General features: G+C 47.4%; 2 protein-coding genes across 2 annotated transcripts in view; both read right to left on the minus strand.

The window, feature by feature from the left end:
• The window catches only part of LOC132571576 (zinc finger protein 420-like), an 895,908-nt gene that overhangs the window by 175,680 nt on the left and 702,482 nt on the right, over positions 1-17,746 (minus strand). The gene's annotated exons all lie outside the window — the stretch shown is intronic.
• LOC132570893 (uncharacterized) overlaps positions 737-17,746 on the minus strand; it is an 87,075-nt gene continuing 70,065 nt past the window's right edge. Inside the window, exons 12-13 of the mRNA XM_060237532.1 lie at positions 4,946-5,106; positions 737-895 (exon numbers count right to left, since the gene is read on the minus strand). Of these exons, the coding sequence (XP_060093515.1) occupies positions 737-895; positions 4,946-5,106 (320 nt within the window). The remainder of the gene's footprint in view (positions 896-4,945; positions 5,107-17,746) is intronic.

Raw genomic sequence — 17,746 nt, forward strand, 5'->3', positions numbered from 1 at the left:
CATGGGCAGAGCTTGCACCCCGGAAATCGTGGATTCAAAGCCCTGTGGAAACACCATGCAAGAAAACCATGACTCCAAAGCAGGTATCCTCATGGAGCTTCATGATTTTTGCTTTGGATCTCCTCAAGTTCACCATGAAGAAATATCATACATCATGTCTATGGGCAGGGGTTGCACCCTGGAAATCACAGATCCACACCTTCGTGCCATCACCATGCAGCAAAACCATTGCCCTGTGGGGAAGGGGTAGTCTGTACCCTTAGCATTCTTATTTACCTTTTTCTTTCAGCCCAAATTAATCCTACTTCAGGCCCTTCCGACATATAGAGCACTGATGAGATTCCTCCATTGGGTGGATTCTTCTATTCTTTCAAATACAGTTTTATTAAACTCAAGGGGGAAGGGGAAGGGGAATGGGACAAGGGAAAGAAGAAGTAATACCATCCATACATATATACTTCAATATCCCATTTTATATAATTTCTGCGAGCTGAATTAATCTTCTATCTTCTTCTTAAATTTGCAGAACTAGATTTCACAACAGTCTATAACCGGGGTGGCCAATGGTAGCTCTCCAGATGTTTTTTTGCCTACAACTCCCATCAGCCCCAGCCATCAGCCATGCTGGCTGGGGCTGATGGGAGTTGTAGGCAAAAACATCTGGAGAGCTACCGTTAGCCACCTCTGGTCTATAGTAAAGCTCTCCAGTTCATAAACCAATTGTGTATTCAATCAATCATTTAGTCTGTTCCAGCTGTAGAACGGTTGCTAAAGTTCTTTTCAGTTCCGCTTGCCACCTTCCTTCATTGTCTGTTAAAATGTCCATTTCCACTGCTTCAAAAATTTTCTTCATAATCTCCTCTTTTGATGGATTCAAGCGGCCAGCCGTGTTGGTCTGAAGCAATAGAACAAAAGCAGTAGACAAGGAACACCTTCAAGACCAACCAAGTTTTATTCAGAATGTAAGCTTTCCTATGCTCTAAGCAGACTTCATCAGACAAAAAAGTCTGCTTAGACCATACGAATCTGAATAAAACTTGGTTGGTCTTAAAGGTTCCACTTCTCTACTGCTTTCTTCTTTTTCTGATGGTGTTTCTTCTTTCTTCCAATATTTCACATACAATACCCTAGCAGCAGTATTAACATGAAGAATTATATGCTTAACATTTCTATCCAATCCATCAGGCCTAATATTAAACAAAAACATTTCTGGTTTAAACGGCAGTGTCAACACCGACATTTTCTACAATAACTCATGTATCATACCCCAATATCTAGTAGCTGTTTTACAGGACCACCACATATGAAAAAAGTACTTTCATTGTTTTTACATTTCCAGCATTCATTAGACATCCCTGGATACATTTTTGCCAATTTCACAGGTGTTATGTACCATCAATAAACCATTTTATACGTATTCTCATTAAATGACACTGATTGCATTATTTTGATATTTACTTTCCAGACCTTCTCCCATTGTTCCAGCTCAACGGGAGAACGTTTGGAAAGTAAATATTAAAATAACAAAATCTAACAGAGATCAGTTGATTTTTCTGATCTGGAGATCGCATTGCCCTTCCTTGTTTTCTTCTCTGTGGGTTCTTTCTGGGTTTGTCAACATGGCTAACATTTCTTTCTGATTAGGGTAAGGGATTTTTTCCCCTGTAGATTTGAGCCTTTTATAGAGGTTGGCATCTTTTCAGTACTTTCTATGGTCTGTTCTTGTCTTTTAGGTGCGAAATGGGGGAAGGCTCTTTTTACAGGCTAAGCGGTTAAATGGATCCTCCTTTGTGGGTTCCTTGACGCAGCAGGAGAGTATCGCTCTGACCGAATCTCTTTCAATGCAACAAACATTAGAATTGTGTCTTCCCTGTGTGGGATATCAGTTGCCATCAAGAGTGCTACTGCAACAGCATCTCTTTCCACATTCTGAAAATTTAAAATGAGTTAAAATGAGTTCACAGATGCTTTCGAAAACCATCGCACTGACTGAATCTTTTTTACCAATTTGAGCGGTCCAATGTTTCCACCCTATGTGTGGGTTCTTTGACATAGTTGAAGAGTGCCACTCTAAATGAATCCTTTCCCACACTCTGAGCACTCAAAGGGTTTCTCACTCGTGGATTCTCTGATGCATCAGTCTGTCCTCGTTTCTTCTCGGGCCTGTCCCATTGTCTGCTCCCCTTACTCTCATTGGACCCTCCGGGATGACAACTGCCACTGCGGTAACGTAGGCTGATGGGCCAACAGCTCATAAGCAAGTTCAATGGGGGAGGAGAGTGGTCTAATTTGTTGGGATGGCGTCCCTCTGTCAGGAAAGCCTCCCTTTCGCCATTCACAACTCTGGGTGTGGTGAACTGGAGCCAGACATTGAGCATTCGAAAGTTTGCTCCCCTGTGTGGGATCTCTGATGCTCCTGAAGATTCCCCCTCTCAATGAATGTCTTTCCACACTGTGAGCATCATAACGTTTCTCCCCAGTGTGGGTTGTCTGAAGCTGAACATGGCCATTTGGACTGAATCTCTTTTCAAACCCTGAGCATTCAGAATGTTTCTCTTGTGTCAGTTCTATGATGAATTTTGAAGATTGCCACTCGTACTGAATCTCTTTCCATACTCTGTACATTCAAAAGGTTTCTCCCCAGTGTGGTTTCTCTGATGCTGTTGAAAAGTGTCTCTTCGACTGAATCTCTTCCCACATCCTCAACATTCAAAAGGTTTCTCCCTTGTATTGGTTCTACAATGCTTTTGAAGATGGTTACTCTGACTGAATTTCTTTCTACTCTGAGCACTTAAAGGGTTTCTCCCCTGTGTGGGTTATCTGATGATGTTGAAGATTGCCACTCCAACTGAATCTCTATCCGCACTCTGAGCATTCAAAAGGTTTCTCCCATGTGGGTTCTCTGATGACGTCGAAGATGGCAATTTGTACTGAATCTCTTCCCATACTCTGAACATTCAAAAGGTTTCTCCCCTGTGTGAGTTTTCTGATGCCATTGAAGAGTTTCTTTCAAACTGAATCTCTTTCCACACTCTGTTAATTCAAAAGGTTTCCCCCCTGTGTGTGTTCTCTGATGATATTGAAGATGGCCGCTATGATTGAATGTCTTTCTGCACTCTGAGCATTCAAAAGGTTTCTCCCCTGTGTGGGTTCTATGCTGCTTTTGAAGATCGCCACTTTGACTGAATCTCTTTCCACACTCTGAGCATTCAAAAGGTTTCTCCCCTGTGTGAGTTCTCTGATGATACTGAAGATGGCCACTATGATTGAATCTCTTTCCACACTCTGAGCATTCAAAAGGTTTCTCCCTTGTGTAGGTTCTCTGGTGATTCTGACGATGGCCACTTGTACTGAATCTCTTTCCACATTCTGAGCACTCAAAGGGTTTCTCATTGTTGGATTCTCCGATGGATTAGTCTGTCCTCGCATCTTCTGAGGCCTGTCCCATCGCCTGCTCCCCTGACTCTCATTGGACCCTCTGGGATGACAACTGCCACTGCGGTAACGGAGGCTGATGGGCCAACAGCTCATAAACAAGTTCAATAGGGGAGGGGAGTGGTCTAATTTGTTGGGATGGCATCCCTCTATCATGAAAGCCTCCCTTTCGCCATTCACAACTCTGGGTATGGTGAACTGGAATCAGACATTGAGCATTCGAAAGTTTGCTCCCCTGTGTGGGATCTCTGATGCTCCTGAAGATTCCCCCTCTCACTGAATATCTTTCCACACTCTGAGCATCACAACGTTTCTCCCCAGTGTAGGTTGTCTGAAGCTGAACATGGCCACTCGGACTGAATCTCTTTTCAAACCATGAGCATTCAGAATGTTTCTCATGTGTCGGTTCTATGATGTTTTTGAAGATCGCCACTCGTACTGAATCTCTTTCAATACGCTGAACATTCAAAAGGTTTCTCCCCGGTGTGGTTGTCTGATGCTGTTGAAAAGTGTTTCTTCAACTGAATCTCTTCCCACATCCTCAACATTCAAAAGGTTTCTCCCTTGTGTGGGTTCTACAATGCTTTTGAAGATGGTTACTCTGACTGAATTTCTTTCCACAATCTGAGCACTTAAAAGGTTTCTTCCCGGTGTGGGTTCTCTGATGCTGTTGAAAAGTGTCTCTCCGACTGAATCTCTTTCCACACTCTGAGCATTCAAAAGGTTTCTCCCCTGTGTGGGTTCTATGATGGTTTTGAAGAGAGCTTCTCTCACTGAATCTCTTTCTACACTCTGAGCATTCAAAAGGTTTCTCCCCTGTGTGGGTTCTATAATGGTTTTGAAGAGTGCTTCCATCACTGAATCTCTTTCCACACTCTGAGCATTCAAAAGGTTTCTCCCCTGTGTGGGTTCTATGATGTTTTTGAAGAGTACTTCTCTCACTGAATCTCTTTCCACACTCTGAGCATTCAAAAGGTTTCTCCCCTGTGTGCGTTCTCTGATGACGTCTAAGAGTTTCTTTCAAACTGAATCTCTTTCCACACTCTGAGCATTCAAAAGCTTTCTCCCCTGTATGGGTTCTCTGATGATATTGAAGATGGCCACTCTGACTGAATCTCTTTCCACACCCTAAGCATTCAAAGGGCTTCTCTCCTGTGTGAGTTCTCTGATGATTGTGAAGATGGCCACTCTGACTGAATCTCTTTCCACACTCTGAGCATTCAAAAGGTTTCTCCCCTGTATGGGTTCTCTGATGACACTGAAGACAGCCACTTGTACTGAATCCCTTTCCACACTCTGAGCATTCAAAAGGTTTTTCCCCTGTGTGGGTTTTTTGGTGCAGCTGAAGAATTCTCCTCTGACCGAATTCATGTCTCATCTCTGAATACTCAGAAGGTTTCTCCTCTCTGTGTATTCTTTGGTTTACAAGGAGCTGTGATCTATTTCTGAAATTCGTTCCACACTGAATGGATTTCCTTTCTTTCATTATCCAGTGCTTTGAAAAATGCACATTCCGCTTTGTTCCATCACACTTTGCAACCATACCGCCGCCTTTCTTTCTTTTAGGTCTGCCTCGATTCCTGAGATTTTCATTCAAGTCTTCATTTTTAACTCTATCTGGCATTTGCTGTTGAAGTTCCTCCCCCTTCTCATTCCTCTGATTGTCTTCTGCTGGAATAGAGAGAGGGAAACTGTTAGCACTTGGGAAGTCTGGTAAGATCCTTCTTTTTGACCCAGGTTTATTAGCAATAGAATAATTAACAGGCATTCTCACATTCTGACATGTTACTGCTTTATGGTTTCCCACGCTAATGCAACCCAGATTAAAGGTTTTCTGAATTTGTTAATTTTACTATTCTGCTATTGGTTTTTAACTTTGTACCATTTGGCATTCCAAACCACACCAGTTATATGTGGCTCTGCTTACTGTACCTCATTTCTCGTCTGAAGAATTGTGCATGTACGCGAAAGCTTACGTTCTGAATAAAACCAAGTTGGTCTTAAAGGTGCAATCGACTCCTATTTTGAGCATCTATATGATTATAAGTGGAAAGGATTAATGGCCCTTTGGCCTCATCCAGTTTGGCTGATCTTAATCACATGTCCACCTTTCCCCAGGAATATCTAGAATTTAAGGATACCTCCCCCCCCCATGAAGAGCCTCAGCTGAACTCTTGCTCAGAAGGGGTTTCAGCGTCTCCAGATTTCAGGCTCCCAGAAGGCCTCCCTCCCGCCCTCCCTCTTTTCCCACTGGCCTGTATGATTGTGCCAAACCAAATGTTGCTCAGAAGTGAATCAGGAATCCCACATGCTTATTCCTGGCCTGTTCCCTTGACATTACGGTGATGGACACTCACTCTCAGGTGTCAAGGGGCCTTGCCATGTTCATATTTCTGTATGCTAGATGTCTTAGAAATGGAGGAGGGTGCACTGTGCCTGCATGGTTTGGTGTAGTGGTTAAATGTGCGGACTCTTATCTGGGAGAGCCGAGTTTGATTCCCCACTCTTCCACTTGCAGCTGCTGGAATGGCCTTGGGTCAGCCATAGCTTTCGCAGAGGTTGCCTTTGAATGGGCAGCTTCTATGAGAGCTCTCTCAGTCGCATCTACCTCACAGGGTGTCTGTTGTGGGGGAGGAAGATAAAGAAGATTTTAAGCCACTCTGAGATTCTGATTTGGAGAGAAGAGTGGGGTATAAATATACGGTCTTCTTCTTTGCTCTGGCCATTGTAACAATCACAAGTATCCGTTTCTGCCCTGCAGAAGGGAGTGAAGCCTCCATCTCAAGGACGCTTTATCTCTTCTCAGAGACAGCTCAAACTGCTAAATGTTTAATGAGCAAAGGTGTTAGTGAGTACCAGTTTGTACTGTTTTGAGCGGGCTTTTGCTCTGTTATTTTGGCAGGCTGCATAACGGCCCAGATAAGGTACAAAGGACTGGCCACCCCAAAGGTGAGCCAGTTCTGACACAGACATTTCTCACTACTGTTTCTCTCTATCAATAAAGCCAGCTTTCTGACCACACTGGAAGCTTTCTTTAATTGAGGACAGTCCCAGAGCTGACATCAGCGAGGTCATTGGGGAAGGAAATATGCTCCTGGGATGAACCTAGAAGACCTCTCCAGCCTCTCTTTGAATGCAACGCTGTTCTCTGTCTCCATCATGGTCTGTTTTGTACTTCTGGATTCTTTTGCAGAGAGAGAGGGAGCCATAGAGAGAGAAAGTGATCACTGTTACATGAGGAAATAAAGAAATGGAGGATTAAAAGTTCTTCTGGAAGGACAGCACCACAGTCCAGATCAAAGCCCAGAATCTGAACCCGTATAAGGGGGATAGATCTGCGAGGCAAAGAACCCAAGTTCCCCCAAGGAACTAAGAGGCCTGGTGTGACTCCTTGGTGTTCATAATTTGAGTCTGCCTGCAGCTAACATCAAGATCTTTTTCAAAGCCAGATCCCAGAATGTGGTCATTGGTTAACCATGAGGATCTGTATCAAGTTTTGTAAACAGGAGGGTGAGGAGATTAGGAAGGTGCTGACAGACCCTAGAAAATTCCATCAAGTTGGACCCTTGATTGGGTCATTAGGACCACCTGACCCTTGAGAGGTAAAAACTATAATACAGGGGATGAGAGGGAAGCCAGCTAACTTTATGCTCATGGCATCCTAGTACACCTTGATGTTTTCTTGCAGCATCATGATGAATAGTTCTCTAGAGTCATTTAGGCTACAGTTGAAATTCTTATGCTGCAACAAGAGGTGCCTTCTAAGTACTTCATATCTTCGATAGAACAGTTACCTTTTCTTCTTTTACTGTGGCTGAACTGCAGAACCTGCTGTTTTGTGACATCTTAGTTTTAAATCCTGAATCAAATTTTATATATATTTTAAAAGGGGTCTGCTTTATTCCTCTACGGTGTCCTCGGGTACCCACTGAACAGGGTGTTGCTGAGGTAACAAGAGCAGTGTCGCAGGGGGATCCAGGTGGAAACTGTTCCAAGAGTACTAAAACCATAGCGTGTAAGTTTTGTTATCTATAATTGGAAGTTGTTTTGTTTCTTATACAAGTAACCTGAATATGCTGTCTTTAGGGATTGCTGAAAAATAAAAAGTCTTATCAGATTTGTGTGTGGAACACTGACTTTCTGTCTCATGGATTAGACGCTGGGAGAAAGTTTTGTTGTGAGAAACAATGGTAAAGGAAAGTGTCTGTGTAATCATAAGAGAATATAAAAAGCAACTCCCCGACACCAGGCTTCGGTTCTTGACAGGAACATTTCCAGCTCAATGGCAGAGCAGATGTCTGTAATCCCAACCAGAGGGGAGGGTGTGGTGGAAAGGCTGCCAACAGAGAAATCAGAACCTGACCACTGTGTAACAGAGTGTGTGGCCACTGTGTGACACAGAGTGTTGGACTGGATGGGCCATTGGCCTGATCCAACATGGCTTCTCTTATGTTCTTATGTGACACAGAGTGTTGGACTGGAGGGGCCATTGGCCTGATCCAACATGGCTTCTCTTATGTTCTTATGACCCTTTCTGGAGTGTATCTGAGGGGCTCTCGTCCACTTTGTCTTAGGCCAAGACAACTTCTCTGGCCTAGGGAATGGCCACAACACTGGCCTCAGTTGCCCTTCTGCAAGTACACACACACAAACAACTCAAGAAGCTACCCACAGCCACCACCAGGGGGGAGCCTCATGGGAATTGTAAACAAACCAGCTAGTATCATAATCAGTGTTCCCTCTGAGTTAGCGTGAGGTAGCTCACAGATTTTTAGTCTCCAGCTCACAGATTTTTGTCTTAGCTCAGGAAGGATGACCCCAGAGCTAACTAATTTATGCAGTAGCTCCCAATTTTAATGCCAGTAGCCCACAACTTTAATGCCAATAGCTCACAAAGTAGAATTTGGGGTCACGGTAGATAACTCACTTAAAATGTCGAGACAGTGTGATGCAAAAGTGCAAAACAAAAGGCCAACACTATGCTGGGGATTACTTTTGCTTACAAGAATCTGCAGCTTAGAGGGAACATTGATTATAATGAAGAAGAAGATACTGAATTTATATCCTGCCCTCCACGCCGAATCTCAGAGTCTCAGAGCGGCTCACAATCTTTTACCCTCCTCCCCCACAACAGACACCATGTGAGGTGGGTGGGGCTGAGAGGACTCTCACAGCAGCTGCCCTTTCAAGGACAGAGGCTCAGAGCGGCTCACAATCTCCTTTCCCTTCCTCACCCACAACAGACACCCTGTGAGGTGGGTGGGGCTGGAGAGGGCTCTCACAGCAGCTGCCCTTTCAAGGACAGAGGCTCAGAGCAGCTCACAATCTCCTTTCCCTTCCTCACCCACAACAGACACCCTGTGAGGTGGGTGGGGCTGGAGAGGGCTCTCCCAACAGCTGCCCTTTCAAGGACAACCTCTGCCAGAGCTATGGCTGACCCAAGGCCATTCCAGCAGGTGCAAGTGGAGGAGTGGGGAATCAGACCCGGTTCTCCAAGATAAGAGTCTGCACACTTCACCACTACTCCAAACTGGCTCTCTGTATAGATTAATGTACAGATGCCCCTGTATGGATAAATGCTGCGGCCTCATTTGGAGTACTATGTACAATTCTGGTAACCAAAGCTCAAAAATGATATAAAGCATTGGGAAAAGAGCAGAAAAGAGGAACTAGAATGATTAAAGGGTTGGAACACTTTCCCTATGAAGAAAGGTTAAAATGCTTGGGGCTCTTTAGCTTGGAGAAACGTCGACTGACGGGTGACATTATAAAAGTTTACTAGATTATGCATGGGATGGAAAAAGTAGAGGACGAAGTCCTTTTCTCCCTTTCTCACAATACAAAAACTGATGGGTATGCAGTGAACTTGCAGCGCCATCGGGTTAGAACGGATAAAACGAAGTAATTCTTAACCCAAAAGGTGATTAGCGCATGGAATTCACTGCCACAGGAAATGGTGGCAACTACAATCATAGACAGCTTCAAGAGGGGATTGGATCAACTTCTGGAGGAGAGGTCCATCAGTGGCTCTTAGCCGCAGCGTATCGATGGAACTCTCTGTCTGGGGCAGTGATGCTCTGTATTCTTGATGCTTGGGGGGCGGGCCAGAGTGGGAGGGCTTCTAATGTCCTGGCCCCGCTGTTGGTCCTCCTGATGGCATCTGGGGTATTTTTGGCCACTGCATGACACAGAGTGTTGGACTGGATGGGCCACTGGTCTGATCCAACATGGCTTCTCTGATGTTCTTAGAGGCAAAACTGGAAGCGGAAGGGCCAGTTAAAGTGCTATAGAGCAGGGCTGGCCAACAGTAGCTGTCCAGATGTTTTCTGCCTACAACTCCCATCACCCCCAGCCATTGGCCATGCTGGCTGGGGCTGATGGGAGTTGTAGGCAAAAAACATCTGGAGAGCTACCGTTGGCCTCCCCTGCCATTGAGAATAGGTGCAAGTGCCTTTACTTGAAATAGTTTTTGGGCGGCTGGAACAGAACGAGCCGCTTTTGTATCACAGAATTTAAGGATGCTGTTTGCAGTTCTTTCACCTTGCGTCGCTACATGCTGCATATTGCAGGGGGTTGGACTAGGTGACCGTGGAGGTCAGTTCCAATTCTATGATTCTATAAACGTATGAAGTTTTCTTATACCGAACCAGACCCCTGGTCCCTTGAGGTCAGTATCATCTACTCATTTCAGCACCAGTTCTGCTCTGTCTCAGGCAGAGTCTTTCATTTCACCTCCTACCTGATCCTTTCCTCTGGAGATGCTGGCAATTGAACTGGGGACCTTTTCATTCCACACAGATCCTCTGCCAGGGAGCCACAGCCCCTCCTCAAGTGGTGGGAAAGACCTCAAAATGATGCACTGCTATTCTATATCTGGATTCATCCTCATCGCAGTGGCAGCAAGTTGCTCTAAAACATCCTTACCCAGAGAGGCCACGTTCCCATAGTTCTCCAGCATGACTTCCCTGTACAGAGCTCTTTGTCCCGGATCCAGCAGGGCCCACTCTGCCTTCGTGAAAGAGACGGACACCTCCTCCAAGGAAAAGGGACCCTGAAAGAACAAGAAGATTCCCCCCTCTTCAGAGATCACGGCAGGCAGAGATTATACCCTGGAAAGGAGTAGCCTGGGAAGGTACAGAAAGGAAGGCTTGGGATGAATAAATGCAACAGCATTCAAAGGATCTCTTGCTGTTCCCCACCCCCTCCGTTCATCTCTCCTACCTGGATTGCAGGTGCAGCAGCCGTTTCCATCTCTCTGGAAAGGCGAAGGTTCAACAGCATCTCTTCACTGCCTGTTCCTGAGACAAGGGAGGAAGGAAGGGTGTTTGCTTGTTTGTTCCCTGCTTCGCACACCTCCTTCCCAGGGTTGGGAAACCTTGCCCTGTGTACGTTCAACAAATTTTTAAAATACTTTTTCCTACATTATGAGAGAGGCAGAAGAGAAGCACCAGGGACCTCTGAGCCTCAGGGATTGTAAATGCTGTCTGCAAAATCAGACCAGACATGAATCGAGCAGTTCTGGAAACCTGAAGGTAATATGAATGAGTTTTCAGAGTGTCTCTGGGCATGCTAACTTCACAACCAAGTTTGCAATTTCAACATGGCATCACGTCTGCCCCAAGACCCTCCCCAATATTTCTGGTAGTGCTGACCCATAGCCTGCCATTTCTCCTCCACCCCCTGCTGCCCACAGCAGCCCCCCAGATGACCCTTCAAGCACAGGCACAGAGCCACATTTCCCCCATGATTATTGGCTCCTAGGAAGTGGTTATCAGAGTTCGGCTTTCCCAGAAGGTGGGGGCTCCCTTTATTCCCCAGGCTGAAGAGCTCTGCCAAAACTTGTCTACCTTCCCCCCTCCCCAGTCGATTTGAGACCATTTCCATGGGGTCGCAAAGAGTTGGACTCGACTTTGCGACTTAACAACAATGGAAGGAAGGTGAGATACGAATGATTTAATTAATGGGAGAAATTGACCTGCAGGAATCAGTTTAATCTTTTAGAGGCATCACAGTTGGTGGACATTGAGTGCCACCAATTAACTCTTTGTTGTCTGAAGAAATAAGTATCCCCCCCTGACCTGAACTCTCTACCCATCACATTCACAAGCTGCCCCAATTGCACCCAGGCACAAGGAGTCCTTACCACAGGAGAGGGCATCTTGGGCCGCCTGGACCCTCTGCCCGTGCTCCAAGGAAGCTCTTTCTTCCTCAGGGATTGCAGCTTCCATCTCCAAAGGTGGTCCCCACATCTGAAACAACGGGAAGGGTGACGAGTAAGAGATGGAATGGAAAGAGACCAAGGCCCCACTCCCACATTGCACCCTTCTCTCAGCAGAGCTGGTGAGTTATCTGCAGGGGCCAGAAATTCTCTAGCAGAAGAAGCTCTGGGCAATTATCTTACAAGGAAACTTTAAGATAAGTTCAGATATTGTTGCTTGAATTAGACATACAGGAGAGAATCCCCTCACGTGTTCTGCCTGCCTCTTCTCCTCTGCCTGGCTCAGGAGGAAACCTTCGGCCAGGGCCACCGCCTGGGAACTGGTCTCTGGCCCACATCCTCTGACCCAGTACTGCACTTCCTGGGGCAGGAGAGTCAGGAACTGCTCCAGAGTCACCAGGTCCAGGATCTGCTTCTTGGTGTGCCTCTCCGGCTTCAGCCACTGGCTGCAAAGTCCATGGAGCTGGCTGCAAACTTCTCGGGGCCCATCGGCCTCATGGTAGCAGAACTGCCGGAAGTGTTGGCAGTGTACATCTGAGGTCGTGGTGTCTTTAGACAGGACCTCTGGCACAGCTCTTTCCCAGAATTCATCACCACTTCCAGGTGGGATGGGATGGGGACTCTTCCTTGCTCTCTTGCCCATTCCAGGTCCTTCTGGGTCCTGCTCTTCCATCTCCTTCCCCTTCTTTTGAGTCACCTCTGTCTTAGAAAAGTTGTCTTTATTAACTTGGCTATGAAGGGAGGCTTCTCCCTGCGGGGATGGAGAGAGACAGACAAGAGTGTGTCAAAAGGAAAATATGTATATAAACACAAACATACAGACACATATACACACATATAAATACAACCTCTCCAAAAGAAGCAGGGAATATACCACAAGTTCCTCCAGAGAATTATCACAGTTTTCTCCTGGCCCCATATTCCTGCTTACCCTGAAAGAAGGACCAGAGTCGTATTTGGAATGAACGCTATGCCACGTCCCTGAACTCCTTTGCATGGCTACTAATGATCTCAGTGGTGCCTTGCTGGAAATGGTAGTTGGGGGAAGAGTCAGCCAAAATACCTGCCATTGCGACCAGCCAATCAGCACGAATGATTCAATACATGTGATCCCATCTGGGATTCCTTCCTGAGGCCTCCAAAGGCAGGCTTCATATTCTTGTTGGCATTTCCCTAAACAAGATCTGAACCCCCCCCCCGCCCCCCCTTCCTGGGACTGTGCCCTGGCGTTTCTCCCGGTTGTGCTGCCTGGGGGTCTGCCCCTCTCTCGCCTGGCAAAGAGATCCCCTTCCTTCCCCCCTAACCCCAGTGCAGGAAGGAGAATCTGGCATCATGTTACAGCTGCCTCTGCCAAGTGAGCCGTGGAGTGATGGGCAGGGCCGATGCGTTTGGAGCAGGCGTGTTCTCTCCCTGTGTGCCCACTTTGCAAAATATTGATGCAGGAGGGGACTCAAAACCACACCCGGGGAACTCCCTGATGTATGTACATGCCATGATCCTCACAGTGATGGATTTTTCTGCGGTATTTGTTTCTCCTGGTCCTGTATCTATTGGGGGTGTGGCCACATCAGCAAGCTCCACCCCTCTCTGCCTGTCAGGGGAGTCGCCTAATGCGATTGGTGGCATTCCCATGAGCACTGGTGGGGTTGCTAGGCGCTCTCCACCTTGGCAACAGAGGTGTTTAAAGTGTTCCTCTCCTCTGCTGGTGGCAGCCCCAGCCCCACACTGGCCCCACATCAGGGGCTTAGGAGGGGGCCGCAGCTGATTCCAGAGCAGGCCAGACTTCCCCTTCCCTTTTTCATGCCCAGCTTTTGCCCTTGGTTTTACAGAATGAAAATGACCAGCAAGAGAACGTCAGTTTCATATATCTAAATTTACTTACATTGAAAGGCACTGATTATCCCTGCTCCCCAACACACTCTGCTTACACAGCACAGCAAAACTGGTGCCTCCCAGTTACCAACCTCCAGGCGGCTGAAGCCAAAATAATCAATCAACCACCCTGAATAAACAGCCAACAAAGTTTACTACAGTTCCAAAGGAATCCCTGAGAAATTGATCCAGGCCGTCCTCACAAGGCTCCCCCTTTGCACTGAAATCGACCTATGAGATTGAGCAGTCTTTTTGCAAGCAAGCACTTCATTCAAGAAACGCAGGATCACTTTCTGCCTGCTCTTGGGAGAGGCTGAGAAGACGCTTGCACTTTTAGGAGATATTTAGGGCCCTACATAGCGTGAACTGTGCAAAGGATCGACGCATGAAAGAGATGCGGACTGATTACTGATTATTGAACGTAAGAAATAATATTTGGATCTGCAGTAAAATTTGCTAGTTAGGCGTTCGCAGTAGTTGATTATCGTGGCTTCAGCTGCTTCCGTGAATCTCTCAGTTTGTACCCTCCAGGTGGGGCTTGAAGTTCTCCCAGAATTAGAACCCACCTCCAGCAGACAGAGATCAGTTCCCCGGGAGAAACCTGCCCACTTGGGACAGCCACGGCTTGCAATGATCCCCGCCTTCCTCCCTCCCTAGATCTAAATACTTATTCCCACTTACTTCCAAGTAAACTTTTCCGGGATCCGGCTGCTGCAAAACGTTTCCCCCCTGCTGCAGCTTCTTTGCAGGCTTCCCCCTTCCCCCTGCAACCTCCTCCCCCAGGAAAAGCCCCTTCCTCTCCTGCCCCCCTCCACTGCTGGCTGGGCCCCTCTAGCAAGCAGCTCGGCGGTCTTAACCCTTCCAGTGCTGCAGAGGAGCTTCAAGAGGGCTGCCCTCAGCCACGCCTTGTGCTGCTCAATGGGGCTGCTCGGGAGTAACTCTGCAGCAGGGGGCTGCGCTCCTCCCGGGCCAGGGGTATCCGGTGCTGTTGTGGCAGCTCAGGAAAAGAAGGCTGCAGCTGGTCCCCCTCCTTAATCCCCCCCTCCTAGAAGAAGGAGCGTCAAACTCTAGGGGAGGGCGAAGGGGGGGGGGGGGGGCTAGTGCTGATGAGAAGAGGGTCTTCCTTCAAGAGACCACTGAGCATTTCTGTTGCTCCCCTGGAGAGAAAACCTGGTGGGGCCTCCTGGCCCTTCCTTGCACGTCCAGGGAGATGCTGAGAGCCACTTTGGGGTCAGGCAGGCAGCGGTGCACAGCTGTTGAGGGGCAGGGGGCTGAAGGGGAAGGACCCCCGCCCTGGACTATCCCTGCCCAGGGACCCCAGGCTGGAGGAAGGGGGGTTCTGCTCCCGCAGGGTCTCTGCTAGGCTGGCCAACCTCCTGGCGGGGCCTGGAGATCTCTCCAGATGACAATTTAGCCCCAGGCTACAGAGGTCAGTTCCTTGCAGAAAATGGCTGTTTTAGAGGAGGGGGAGGGGTCTCTAGGGCATTATACCTCCCCTCCTCCAAAATTCCCAACTCAGAGTTAGCCTTTCCCACTCCACTTATCTTCCAGGAGCTCCACCGGCCCTTCCCCCTTCTCTCCACCACTCACCCACCCTGCAAGGTAGACCAGTCCCAGAGGGAAGGCTGGGCCGAAGGAGAGTCAGGTTCGAACTCAGACCTTCCTCCAGGCTGTGGGCAAACCTGAATTCTTCACCTCCGCCTCTTCTCAGGGCTCTTCTGAAGACCGCCTCCCTCTGTGAGGGTTGCCAACTGCAGGTGATGAAGATTGGCTTTGATTCCACAACCCCCCCTCACTCTCTGCAGTCACCCTTTCCCACGGGGGGGGGGGGGCTGGTCTCTGTGGTCTCTGGAGAGGGTCCGGGTAAAAGTCGGATCTAAACGGACCTTCATGAATTCGCATGATTTTTACATTGAATCAAAACAAAATCACCATCCTACAGTAGAACGTGTCTTCGACTATAGGTACCACCTCAAAAATCACACCTCCACAGATTGGTGGTGCCACAGCACACCATAATGCTGTAGACCATGTCTTAGACTGTAGGCAGCACCACAAAGATCATGCCTCCATGGATTTGTGGCACCACAATAGTGGAAAAACATGTTTCTAAAGCACAGATCCTCATGATTTTTGACCCCAAGCTAACAATCCAATCACATCCTGTGTCCATAGTGAGAGTGTGAACCCCACAAATCACAGCTCTACAGTTTCGTGGAGACACCGTTTCGCAAAAACATGCTTTTGAAGCAGGGATGAACATATGAAGCTGCCTTATACTGAATCAGACCCTTGGTCCATCAAAGTCAGTATTGTCTTCTCAGACTGGCAGCGGCTCTCCAGGGTCTCAGGCTGAGGTTTTCCACACCGATTGGCCTGGACCCTTTTTTGGAGATGCCGGGGATTGAACCTGGGACCTTCCGCTTCCCAAGCAGATGCTCTACCACTGAGCCACCGTCCCTCCCCATGGACCTTCAAGATTTCTGCATTGAGTCACCCCCAAGCTCATCAAATCAGATATCATGTCCCTGGGCAGAGCTTGCATCCCAGAAATCGTGGATTCAAGGCCCTGTGGAAATACCATGCAAGAAAACCATGACTCCAAAGCAGGTATCCTCATGGAGCTTCATGGTTTTTGCTTTGGATTCCCTCAAGTTCACCATGAAGAAAGATCATCTGTCATGTCCATGGGCAGGGCTTGCACCCTGGAAATCACAGTTCCACATCTTTGTGGCATCACCATGCAGCAAAAACATGGCTCCAGACCACCAATCCAAAAGGATCTTTTGGTTCTTGTTTTGAATCACCCTAAGCTCCCCCTTCAATACCATGTTTTTTCATTATGGTGTTGCCACAAAGCCATGGATCCACGATTTCTGTGCTGTAAGCTCTGTCCAAGGACATGATATATGATTTGATGATGAGTTTGGGGAAATCCAAAGCACAACTCATAAGGATCCATGAGGATCCGTGCTTTGGAATCACATTTTTCTTGCATGGTGCTGCCACAAAGTCATGGACCCATGATTGCTGGGCTGCAAATTCTTCCCATGGGCATGATTAGTGAGTTGATGGTGATATTGTTGTGACCCCAAGCAGAAACCCTGAGGATCCGTCCCTCAAACCCATGTTTTTTGAAGCATGGTGTTGCCACAAAGCTGTTGACAACTGACTTTTGTGGCCATGGACATAATATGGGATTTGATGGAGAATTCAGGGTGATCCAAGGCAAAAACCCTGAGGATCCATGAGGCAATGTGCTTCCAAACTATGACTTTGTGCTCATGTGGCACCACAACTCCACGGATGCATGATTTTTGTGGTGCTTCCTACAGACCAAGAGATGGCCTACAGTGTGATGGTGCTTTGATTTCATTTCAGCAACAAACAAACAAAACAAAAACATATGAATTTATGAGGCTCCGTGCTTCAGAATCATGTTTCTGTTGCATGGTGTTGCCATGAAGCTGTGGATGTATGATTTCTGTGGCGTCACCTGTGGCCATGTTTATAATGTGTGATTTGATGCTGAATTTGGGGTGATCCGATGCAAAAACTATGAGGATCCATGAGAATTTGTGGTTTTCAACCATATCTTTGCAGCATGGTGTTGCCACGAAGCCATGGATGCCTGATTTTTGTGGTGCAAGCAGTGCCACTGGACATGATATGTGATTGACGGTGATGTTGAGGGGACCCCAAGCAAAAACCCTGACGATCCATGTGGAACTGTGCCTTGGATTCATGTTTTTGAAGAAGATGACCATAGATTTATACCCTGCCCTTCTCTCTGAATCAAGAGTCTCAGAACAGCTCACAATCTCCTTTAACTTCTTTCCCCACAACAGACACCCTGTGAGGTGGGTGGGGCTGAGAGAGCTCTCCCAGAAGCTGCTCTTTCAAGGACAGTTCTGTGAGAGCTATGGCTGACCCAAGGCCATCCCAGCAGCTGCAAGTGAACGAGTGGGAAATCAAATATAAGAGTCTGCACACTTAACCGCTACACCAAATGGGCTGTGTAGTGGTGCCACAAATATATGGATGCATGATTTTTGCGGTGTTGCTGATAGTTTAACATAAGGGTGTCAAACATGCAGCCCAGGGGCCAAATCCGGCCCCCAGAGGACTCCTATTAGACCCCCCAGCAGATGGCTGCCATCTGTTTCCTTCTCCTCTTTTAATTCCTTCTGCATGCTTTGCAAGGCTTGCTCAATTGCACAG

Source organism: Heteronotia binoei, chromosome 5, assembly GCF_032191835.1.
Source record: "Heteronotia binoei isolate CCM8104 ecotype False Entrance Well chromosome 5, APGP_CSIRO_Hbin_v1, whole genome shotgun sequence".
Lineage (NCBI taxonomy): Eukaryota > Metazoa > Chordata > Lepidosauria > Squamata > Gekkonidae > Heteronotia > Heteronotia binoei.